We start from the raw sequence: 12479 nt of genomic DNA, 5'->3' as shown, positions 1-12479 counted from the left end.
TCTCAGAAACTGCGTGTATTAAATACGATACATTTAGCTTTATAGGGTGAAGTTAAATAATTCACTTAGTAAATTCCACAATTGTGTCTGATTGCTTTTGGGAACCTAAGAGGCCCTTTTCTGTTTGCTTACACAGGTCAGTAAAATAAACACAGGGAAAGAAATGGTTGCATTTTGTGCTAAATCATGACATACCTAAAGCTGAGAACGCTCCACTGATAAGCAGGAAAGACTAAATTAGATGCAGAAGTCTGCAGCTGCACAAGGATCACATTGCAGCTGTTCCTGTCATTCTCTGAGTCAACATCTCCCTTTTATATGTTTAAGGTTTAAAAACGGTCTCAGCAGATGGAGAAATGTCCTGAAGTCCCCCAAATGTCCTTTCATCCTGTGCTGAGGTTGCCTAACAAGTCGGCTCTTTGTTGTTAAAGAGAATCCACTATCTAACAGAGGTCGCCTTGGGTCAGTGGTTGGGTCGAGCATCTCAACTATCTTTGTGTTCACCCCCCATCCAACACACACACAGGTATACATACACAAATCCCATCCTCCCACAGAAACACAGGCAAACACCTGACAGCAGTTTTATCTTTGGAACTACTTTAGTGGAGAGTCGTGATTCTTTACTTATAAGTTAAACTCATCAGGTTCCTTTTTTTTAGGAACATTTCTGGTCGTCCAGGCATCAAGAATATTCTTGGTGTAAAATTAGACACAATCAACAATCTGTGCCCTCAAAATGTGTGATTCTTTACCAAGAATGCCATTTAATCATGTTACTTTAATTTGCAGAAGTCACTCGGTTTATGTGACGTCCACATCGCTGCACAATCACTGCTCTGTGGCTCATTATGTCCATATTCATTATGTATTTTTGGTTTATTCCCATGTGGTTGTTTTACTAAATGGATGCATGTTGTCTTGGGAGCATGTACGACTGCATTTCATCTTGTCTGTGCATGTGACAAATTAACAACTTGACACTTGAATATTCATGTTTGGTCAAAGCAACAAAATTATCAAATGACTTTTGGAGAAATCCTAATATGTCTTAAACTGCAAAAAAACACAAAACATGAATGGCCATTTATAATGCTTTCTTTTTCATCCAGTCCACACACACACACACACACACACACACACACACACACACACACACGTACAATGACACAAAATATTCAGGGACTCCATATTAAACAGATGATGATAGTTGAGAGTTTTCAGGAGCTGAAACTCGGTTTCAGTTTAATCAGAAAACATAACAGCAGCTCTAAGAGATGCAGATTTCCAAACTTTAACCAGATCATTTTGACCATTTTAATAAAAACTGGCTGCCTATGTGCACAATTTTGCTGATTCATTCTTTCACAAGCAGATGGAGCCATTTTCCCACACTGCCTTTGTCTGCATTTAAAGGGCATGCTAACCCTCCTCGCTTCATTGCTTCAGCCTCCAGCAGCACCCCAGGCCTTCCCAGAATCAGGGAGTAACTTCATCCTCAGAAAAACGTCTTGTTCTCCCACTCCATTAATCTTAAAACATGTTGCAATTCTGTGAATCAGCCACTAAAACAGGCACAGCTGCAGTAAGTGACAGTTACATTAGGAGGGTGTTGATCTCTACAGGAGACGTAAACAAATCAACACAAGAGATAACTGAGGTCTATACTTGTAGTTTAATTACACATACATATGAATTCATGAAAATGTTCCATTTTGAACCATGAATTAGCTCATCCTCTTTGTGCCTGCATGACTTATGCATTTTTTACACATTTATTCTGGTAGTAATGTTTAAAGTCGCCTGTTTTTAATGCTGTGTAGAATATTTAGGAAATATTTAGGAAGACAGACTTTGTTTGCTGTTGTTCCGTATTCTCATTCCCGACTAATCACATCCTGTTGATGGCTCAGAACTGGCCTTTTTTATGTGTTCTCAACACATGGAGTAGCACTTTGGTATTATAATGTCCCTGCCTCGACTCCTCCGGCTGTCCCTGTGTAATAATGAAACACACCCAAAGGACAGCTGAACTCTGCAAGCCCAGTCATGTCTCTCTCTGCCATGCCAGTTTGTTGTTGCCTCACCAAGTCAGTGACTCCTGTTAGTATGTGTGAATGGAGACTTGCTAACACACACACACACAAATACACTCCCTGTAAACAAACATCTCTACCTGATCAACATTCGGTGTAACGGATGTTTCTGGTAAAGTGCACATGTGGGCTCTAATGTGGACCCAACTCCTCAGGCCAGACGTGTTCACACCAGCGTCTCAGCATGTAAAAGTTTCACATGATGGCTGCAACAGGAGGAAGGTCTTCCAACCCGAAAGTTGGTGGATTGATGGATCAGTGTGTGTGTGTGTGATATGTAGGGTGGAAGCACTTTTAGTGGTCAGCCTGACTGGAAAAGTGCTTTACAGTCCATTTACTATGTACCTACAGGAAACTGAAGCAGGTTTATTGACAGCCCATGTGGGGGCTGGAGAAGGAAACACACCTGACTCCTCAGTCAGTTTTAGGTTTGAGACCAGCCTCATTATCACTGCTTTTCACTGTCTCCTGTTGTTTTTGTGTTCTAACTTTGATTTTCAGCCTTTGTTAGCATTTTGTAAAGCACTGAAAGCTTTTGGATAAGTTTTGTCATCATCTTCCTTTTGGAATTAATCACTTTTTCATCATCTTTCTTCACCTAGTGTGTTTTCTGCTTTACTTTGGGGAAATCTAACCTTCTCAGCACCATTTGAAAAATTGGAAATAAATTCAGTTTTCATCTCAAACTGACACTCACACAAAAAGTGTCTGATTTAAACAAGTAAACATGACTGTAAACCATTAACTCTAATGCAGTTTTTACCTGATGCCTTCTGCATTTAACTCAGTCGCTGCATAACAAGCTTTTGTTGAATGTTTTATCAGTACTAAACACTAATTATTCAAGGAGATACCACATTTCCAGCAGGTGCAGCAACCAGTTTCCTGGAATCATGCAAGTCGCAGCTTGTAGCTCTCTATGGGAGGGGGAGACTGGTTAGGCTGGTTTTCAAGTACTTGGAGGTTGAAATCGTTTCTACACTTTTAATCCACTGCCACCAAAAACACCCTTTAAACAAAGACACAGGTACAGTCACGCATTGCATCAGCTTATGAGGGGTTAATAACTACAATTTCAGTTGTTTATGCTCAATCATGTCCACAGAACACCTTTCTGTAGTTGTTGTTTCTCTTTAGTTTGTTGTGTTTTACGTAAGTTGCTGCAAAAAAAAAGCCCCTAAATGATTAAACACCATTTGTAAAGAAGTCAACAATGAATTAGGAAATTAAGAAAATAAGGAAGAAAAACATTGTTCCTGTGTTTTGTTTCAAGCTAAAGTCCTTTTAGTTCAGCCTGAAATTAACCCAACCAAAACCCAAACCGTCTCTCTGAACTCTCACTCTGAGAGTTTTACAGTCGGGTTGTTTGTTTTTATTCATCTTTTTCAAACTCTTGATGACGACATTTCTAAAACATCTCTGATATTTCATCCCATCTACACATTTAGGAGAACTCCATGTTCCAGGCTGTGCCATGTTATCGTGAGTCATGTCCAGGATCACACAGCAATATTTACAATACAAAAATAGACCCCCGAAACTGTGACTCTCCCTGAAAAATGGCCTCAGGACTCACCGCGATGACGTCACACAGGTAACTCCCACACTTCCCCTTTGATACATGAAACCTTCTCCTTTCTTTTGTTTTGTTTTAACATGTGTCCTACCCAAACCGTGTAACTAAGGAAACATTTCATTACATCCCCATGGCAACAGGAAAGTACTTTTTCAGGTCTGTTCCATGCAGAATAATAAAGGAGCTAAAACACAAACTGGGGATTAAACGAAACCAATAAATTCTTCATCAACAGAAATACAAAGTAAATCCTGAGAAGCAGCATCCTACATTTCAGCTTTAGCTGATTCAGTTCATGGAAATCTGCTTTAATCTGGAGCCGCTGGAGCTGATTGTCCAAAGAAGAATGTTGCACAAGCGGATGAAGATGATGGAGGAGTCTTCACACCCTCTCCACAACACAGTGAAGAAACAACAAAGTGTGTTCAGTGAGAGGCTTCTTCAGGTCCGATGTAAGACTGAAAGATACAGAAGATCATTCCTGCCAGCAGCCATCAGCCTCCGGAACAAGACCTCCTCAAGTTAATTATTATTAGATACTACAATATTGAATTTCCCTTTGGGGATTAATAAAGTATTTTTCATTTTCATTTTCATTCATTTAATTTCATTTAATTTCATTTAAGTCCAAACATGAAGTGTTGTGTGAACTGAAGTTATGTCAGACTAATGTCCATAATGTCCCAGTTAGATGAGATGAAGGGTAGGACACCTGAGTGCACTCAGACAGCCGTTATTCTGAAGGCTGGGCCTGCCTCTGACTACATGCTTTTGCTTGTCACTAAAACGCCCTCTGGCATTTTCTCACGGCTGCTGGAGTCGAATCTTTTAGCTGTTGCAACAGAGTTTATTCTGTTCCCTTCTGCAGAGTTGCATGACAAGATTTTCTTTTTGTTTATGTACAATTAGATGAAGAGTTTGAACGTTTGGCAGCTTGTAAACCCAACCTGTTGCATTTTACATGACTCCATTTTCCTTTTTACATCTAAGCCCACAAATGCAAGTTAAAGTCACTTTATCGACTAAATAAGATTTTACATGAACGTTCAGCAGGTGATTGTAGCCTCTCTAACAAGCTCTACATGACAGCTAATCTCAGCCTGAATCCATCTCTCCTCAGACTCTTAATTGTGGAAATTCCTCCCTGCCTCCTTATGTGAGGAACCTAATATCCATAGCCAGGCTCAAGTACCTTTAATGATCCTATCTTGGATAAAATAGAGGTATTATAGTCCTAACGGTAGTCCTGGCTCCTAAACACTGCCCCCATTCATTTCTGAAACTATCTGATTCTCTCTCTACCTTCTTGTGCCCCCTTTGACTGTTCCCTCTTTTTTGCAGCAGTCTAACAACTGGAATCCCTTGGCATAGTGTTTGCTATTTCCTCAACATCTCCCTCCTGATGTCTTCTCACTTCTGGAGAAAAAGTATTGATACTTTAGCTACTGGCTGCAGAGCGACCATTCTCTCCCAGGACAAGCTGTACCATCCTGCTGCAGCTTTTCATCCTTTAAGGACTGACATCACTACAAGGTCAGCAGTTTTTCTTGCCTCGCTTGCTCTTGCAAAGTGATTTTTCTGTCTCTAAAATAATGTTTGTGGGGAAAAGTCAGGAGAAAAATAATTTTCCTCCTGGTTTTTTTTTTTTTTTTTTTCTAATCTAGTGTCTTTCTGAGTTCAGTTCTGCTGCATGAGAAAAACTGTTTAACTTAGTATGATCAATGTTGGTCGGGACATGTACGGACAAAGAAAAAAGGTTATTGTGAAATATGAATTATCAGAACGGCCTGACTTTTGACAACAAAGTTGAATCCTGCCGTTTAAAGCTTCACCAGGGACTTTGTTTTATTGTGAAGTACTTAAAAATGTAAAGATCATGACAATAATTGTGTGTTTGATATAAAACTGCTGTTAAATTGACACTGCAGTTAAAAATTGTTTCATCCTTTACTTTATTTAATTTAAACATTTAAACTCGATGACTTAACTTTGGACTCTACTTTTTCTTAAACTAAAAAATCTGCATAAACTGAAAATTTAGGCATCAGATAGAAAATATTTTGTTCTTCACAAAGTGTCAGAGTATTGATAAGCAGCTTATATGGTGTATATGGTACGATTGGAGAGGAAAAGATTACTTTAAAGCATAACAATTTTTTAAAGATCAGATCTTCATAACCTGACATTCTGAGCGTGCAGAATTTTTTTCTGATAATTTGCAAGGTACATGAAGTTGTTGATAACACAACTCCCAACAGGAAACAGAAAATGGATCTACCTGTTAGCTAAAAGTGTGTTCCTTTTTATTGTCAGCTATAACAAGCTTGCAACATGTGAGTCATAGTTTGTTGTATCCATTTGAATAATTTGCACGGCTGAGACAAACCCTGACATGATGACACACGCCTGGTGTGGAAGGGGGGCAGAAATCACGTCACGGATCCTGTGTGACAGTTAGTCAGCATGTGTCAACTCCCTCCTGAGTTGAACGTATAAAAGACCAACTCCAGACCTCCATGAACATTTACTCTTGTGGATTTCTCAAGCAAGACTTCCAAAGACGAGATTTTTGGGCGTATTTTTTGGACAACAGCAAGAATCTCTCAGACATGGTGTCAGCTGGAGTTCAGATTTTGGGCATTGCCCTTGGCATTATTGGCTGGATTGGGGCAATTCTTACCTGTGCATTGCCCCAGTGGAGAGTGACAGCCTTCATTGGCTCGAACATCGTCACGGCACAGACTATATGGAAAGGCATTTGGATGGAGTGTGTGGTCCAAAGCACAGGACAGATGCAGTGCAAGGTGTATGATTCCATGCTGGCCCTTCCTCAGGATCTCCAGGCAGCCCGTGCACTGACCATCGTCTCTATTCTGGTTGGCATCTTTGCCATCCTCCTGGCCGTCGCAGGCGGCAAGTGCACCAACTGTATAGAGAGTGAGAGCGCCAAAGCAAAGGTCTGCATGGCAGCTGGTGTCACGTTCATCATAGCTGGTGTTCTGTGCCTTGTCCCCGTTTGCTGGACAGCAAGCAATGTCATAAGAGAGTTCTACAACCTGTTTAATGTGGCAGAAAAGATGGAGCTGGGAGCAGCACTCTTCATCGGTTGGGGGGCGTCCGCCCTTCTCATCATCGGTGGTGGACTCCTCTGTGCCAACTGCCCTCCCAAAGATAACTTCACTGCCAAATACTCAGCTCCCCGTTCATCTGCACCCAAAGACTACGTGTGAGGAGAAAGAAGCCATGAGAAGGCCGAGGGATGAGAAAACTCTTTATGTAACTACGTTTTGGTCCATTACATGAATTTATGATTCCCATTAAGTGTTTTTACAGTGATTTTTACTGAGATCACTGTTTAGTTTGATGCTATTTTGCAACGTTGCTGCCTTTCAGGACTTTTTCATCAACAAAAAGACATGAACCACGCCCAAACAAAAGAAAACGGTGTCTGCAACCGAAATGCTTGATCTGTGGAGTCACATGATGTGATTGATCATATGAATATGATTACATGTTGCAATGATTTTGGGTGTAACTGATTAATTTTGTTTTGTTTTGCTTTTTATATGTATTCTCATTTCTGTTATTCTTGTTCATTTCAGTCATTTGTATCTTTTTTAAAAATTATTTCATTTAAATTGCCTTGAATATCTGAATATTGTAAATAAATCTTTTTCTATTAACATCAAACATGTGGCTTTTGTGTGCTTTTACTTTTTATTTTAAATAGTTATACAAATTATAAATACACATAAATCTGTATGAATATACATAAATATATATATATATATATATATATATATATATATATATATATATATATATATATATATATATATATATACATATATATATATATATATATATATATATATATATATATATATATATATATATATATATATATATATATATATATACACGCACACACATATGTGTGTGTGTATTTATGTATATATTACAATATATGTTACAATATATATTACTATACATATTATATGATATTAATAACTATAAACAATTAGCAGCTAACAATTTGCTATGGAGTACTCCTCTGCACAGTTGCTACCATTGCATCTGTTTTTTTCCCCTAAAAATACCTGTTTTTGTCATTATTACTAAAAGCGCCTCATTATTTTCACCCACATGGTAAAAACACAAAGTTTTATCTACTCAGGAAAGCAAAGTGCTGCTTTTAAAGCTCTGACTCTGCAGTAAAGCGCTTCGTCTGTGCAACTACTTACACAACACTGCCTCTTGCTGTAGAGAAAAGGAAAAAAAGAACACACCCTTTTACACACAAACCTTTTCATTTTATGTGTTATGTCTGTTAACTAGGTAATAATGTTTCATAAACAAACAACATTTCCAACAAGATTATCATGTTTTTGTTTTATTATTTTTGCTGTTTTCCACAACATGTTCCAGTTTAGGGCTGCACATGTGTGTGGTGGTTAGCACTGCAGCCTCACAGCAAGACGGTTCCTGGTTCAAGCCTCAACTGGTGAAGGTGCAAACAGCGACCTTTCTGTGTGGAGTATGCATGAGTCCTCTGGATACTCTGGATTCCTCCCAGCGTGCCAAACTTATTGCTCACTCTATCTCTGCACTGGTGACCTGTCCAGGGTGTACCTGGCCAGCTAATTGGTGGGATAGATTCCAGCTTCCCTGTGACCCTGAACTGGACTAAGCAGTACAGAAAATTTAGTTTAATCCTAGTTTTAACTTTGTGATAAGGTCAAACTCCCATGAAGCTGAGTTTGTTTGAGATGTTACAAAAATGTATGAATCTATGCAGATTCATGTTCCTCTATTTTTAATGACATTAAAGATGAATTACACTGTTGTTTCTCAGTAAGAAAGCTTGTGGTACAAACTCGGGTTGCGGCCTTTCTGTGGGACGTTTGCATGTTCCCATACGTGCATGAATTGTTTCTGCACATTCCAGCTTCCTCGGTCTAAAACATGCTTGTAGATTCAGCAGTGAATGTGAGCTTGCACAGTTGTTTGTCTTTGTCATGGACTGCTGGTACCAGGAACATTTCCCAGTCAGGATCCTTCCAAAGGGAATACTGACCATTAGATCACACTGGTTTTTAGCTTTTAAATGATCTTTTAAATGTCACCATCAAACTTCCTCACCTGAACGTTCAGGTGAGGAAGTTTGATGGTGACATTTGAAAATGTGAACTCTGTTTCCACTGCAGCCTTTTAACTCTGAACGCAGCCTGAAGCACTTACAGTAACTTTTCATGTCAAACTTCCCTGTTATGTTCCTCCATGTTTAAACATTCTGTATTTTCCAGTTCGGATAAAGCATCTCTCGGTGTTCTTACCTATTAGTGAACTTTAAGTGTTGCTATATTCTTTTATAGTTTTTTTAAAGATAATGACAAACTTCTTTTCTGAAGAACAACGTGAAATTTACCACCAATTTTCTTTGACTTTGAGGCTCTGAATTTGTTGCAGGTCAGCATAGTTAAAGGGCGCTGAGCCTGTTTGTGTGTAAACTCCCCTTAGCCAGCAGAAACTCAGGCCTTTGGTATCACATCACATACCCCCATGCTGGTGTTGCTTCTTCTCACACAGCAGCCTATAAATACTATTTTTACCATTTCAGTTGTCTTCTTTTTTACTTTACATGTGAGGAATAAAGCTGGCAAGATGGTCTCTCAGGGGATTCAGATCACTGGAATGTTGTTGGCAGTGCTTGGATGGCTCTTGGATGTCATAGTGTGTGTTTTGCCCATGTGGAGGGTCACAGCGTTTGTGGGAGCCAACATCATCACTGCTCAGATCACCTGGCAGGGCATGTGGATGGACTGTGTGGTGCAAAGCACCGGTCAGATGCAGTGCAAGGTCTATGACTCCATGCTGGCTCTGCCGCAGGATCTGCAGGCGGCTCGTGCCATGATCGTCATCTCCATCCTGATGGGAATTGTTGCCGTGATCATGTCAGTTGCTGGAGGAAAATGCACTAACTGCATTGAAGATGAGCGATCAAAAGCGAAGGCTTGCATTGTTTCTGGGGTTTCGTTCATCGTTGCAGGGCTGCTTTGTCTCATTCCAGTCTCCTGGTCTGCCAACACTATCATCAGCAACTTCTACAACCCACTGATGATGGAAGCCCAGAGGCATGAGTTAGGAGCAGCGTTGTATATCGGCTGGGCAGCTTCTGCACTACTGCTAATAGGAGGGGGGCTACTCTGCTGGAACTGTCCTCCCAAAGAGGAACATCCTCATTACATACCCAAATACACACCTCCAAAATCATCCTCCACATCCAGAGAATATGTGTAATACAGCTCCCAATTCCCTGCATGGACTGTCAGAGTCACGAGAGTTAAAGAAATGCTTAAATAGCTTCACAGGAAATGTACATATTCAGATTTATAACAACGTTTGGAGGCATTGCGTGTTAGTCTAAGCTCGTCGACAGCAGACAAATGATCGTATGAAACATTTCAGGCAGATGTTCCAGTTGGATTATGTTTCTTAGCATTAAGATGAAATGAAGCCAATCGATACTGTTGCCACTGTGCTGTTCCTTTAATTATTATATATATATTCTCTGATATAACTTATTCTTCCTTTTAAATAATATATACAAACGTTATATTCAGAAAATTCATGTTGGATTGTGGATTAATGTGGATTACTTTAATTTGTCTTTCACAGCGTTGTAATTATCTTGATCATGTCAAATGCTAAAATAGAGATAGTTTAACTCTTAAGCAAGATATCATAACAGAAAGTGGTGTTTAATTGTTCTGTCGTTCATAATATTTTTGTTTTTTCTGATGTCCTGTCATTTCACAAGCTGAAAGCTCCAAATCAGGGCATTCTTAGTATTGTGTTTCTTATTAAGCTCTGTTACTGTAAATAAACTACATTATAACTGTATTATAACGGCTTAGAGTTCTTATTGTCAAGTCATTCAAGTTTATTATGAGAAGGGATAAAATCATCATGTAGAGGATAAAGTAATAATATTTAGTAGTTTGCTTATGGGAAGCAGGACACAATTTGGATAATCTGTGAAAATTAATGAGTTTTTCCTGAATTTACATTAAAAAGTTTGTCAAGTTTTTAAACTTTTTTGCTTAGAAATGTTGACTAAAACTAAATTAAATAGCAATGAGCTAAAGCGGGGAGTTTATCTACTGATTACAAGCTAAGGAAGTTGCTGTTGGAGCAGTATCAGGTGAAAAAGGTGTGACTCATCAGTTTGTTTATGAGAAGGTTTCTGTCATGGGATGTAGTGAGTGTTATTAAAGCAGAGCTGTGCTTCATGTGTTGTCAGCAACATGGCCACTGTCAGCGTGACAAATGAGCTCCTCTCAACCTGAGGCTTTGTCTGAAACTTACCTCGGTAGCCCAGCTTGGGCACAGACATGCTGTCAGTCCCTTTCTTCACAGTATGAAACAAACTAAGTGTAAATGAAGAGAATAGTCATGTTTTTACTCTGTCGGGTGCAGACTGGCGCCTGCAAGAGCTGTTAGATGATGAGCAGTGCAGCAGATCAATAGTTTACACCAGTAACTTTACTGTGGTTTAAATGTTCATATGTTGTGGGGAAAGGTCTGACACTGATGAGGAGTCTGGTTCTGAAGTGAAAAAGATTACAAAGTTTATTTAACAGAAAATAAAGTAGAGAATAATACAAATTGCAATGTGGAGAGACAGTCCAGAGGTCCGACGGGGCAGAAGTCTGGAATGGTCTACCTGACTCCCAGGCTGAATCATCCTTTTACCCTCGCATAAGGGCGTTAAGTGTCTGCCCCGAATCTATGTTATTCTAAACAAGAAATGTCTGTTGTTAGCTGTAAAACTCTTCCTGGAAGAGAGTATTCTAACTGATCAGATCCCAGATGTCTGAATGCAGACATGTCAGATCTCTACACATTGCTCTGTCTGTAAAGGGGAATGAGCAGACACTGTGTAACGAAGCTTAAGTTCTTAAGTTCATCATGACCTTTTCAGAAAACCCACAAAGCCAGAATCAGAAATGAATATACGCTAGAACTATGAAATATATGAAAATCTACGTCGGAACATAAAATTTCCACAACACCATGTTTTACCACAGAGAATTTGCTGACACAGCAGTTTCTTCTTCGCCTTTTGGGTTGATGAGTTCTACTTTCTGTGTCCCAGTGAGACGTGAGACTACGTCAAGCTCGGAGGAATGGCAGATTTTTCACCGAGGATATATGCGAAAATAAAGAGTAATAAATCTCATAGCTGTGAAGGGACAGTCCTGCCACACCACCATGCAGCTCACAATGGGCGGATAACAGTATTTTGTAAACAAACAGCTACATTTAATGTAATATCACAACATGTTTAGACTTGTTTAGAACAGAAATTTGATTGTGTTGTGAAGCTGTTTTCCACAGATTTACACAAGTTTTATTTTGTGATGAGATTAGACAGATTTTGGGGACAGAACACCAGCAGACCAAAACCTTATCTACTGCAGAGTGACGATAAAACCTTATGATTACTGCACCAACATAGTCACAAAAAAAAAAAGGAGAATATTATTGTTTATTTTTAATATTTGTTTTTTTTATTTTTTTATATTTTGAACATGGGCTGCACTGTCATCTCAGTACAGGAAGGTTTATGGTTCGAATCTCAGTGTGTAAAGTTTGCATGCTCTCCCAATGCATAGCCTCTTTTTTTTACTCCAGTTTCATCCCATATTCCAAGACATGCATCTTAGATTAACTTGTTATTCTAAAATAGATTCCAGGAGAAAGTGAGAGCTTGGTTGTACCTTTTGACGAGAAGGAATTTGTGA

At 39.2% G+C, this 12479-nt stretch overlaps 2 protein-coding genes across 2 annotated transcripts; both read left to right on the top strand.

Moving 5' to 3' along the window:
* Positions 1–6281: 6281 nt before the first annotated feature.
* cldna (claudin a) lies at positions 6282–6902 on the top strand (the record flags this gene model as incomplete). The annotated part of the gene is made up of 1 exon (XM_079247014.1): positions 6282–6902. One exon carries the CDS (start codon positions 6282–6284, stop codon positions 6900–6902), a length of 621 nt encoding a protein of 206 aa, XP_079103140.1.
* A 2434-nt stretch (positions 6903–9336) lies between these two features.
* LOC306760955 (claudin-4-like) lies at positions 9337–9972 on the top strand (the record flags this gene model as incomplete). The annotated part of the gene is made up of 1 exon (XM_079247013.1): positions 9337–9972. One exon carries the CDS (start codon positions 9337–9339, stop codon positions 9970–9972), a length of 636 nt encoding a protein of 211 aa, XP_079103139.1.
* Between the last annotated feature and the right edge of the window lie 2507 nt (positions 9973–12479).

The sequence above is a fragment of the Telmatherina bonti genome, assembly GCF_933228915.1.
Source record: "Telmatherina bonti genome assembly, chromosome: 9".
NCBI lineage: Eukaryota > Metazoa > Chordata > Actinopteri > Atheriniformes > Telmatherinidae > Telmatherina > Telmatherina bonti.
This window is presented reverse-complemented; position numbering and strand designations above follow the sequence as displayed.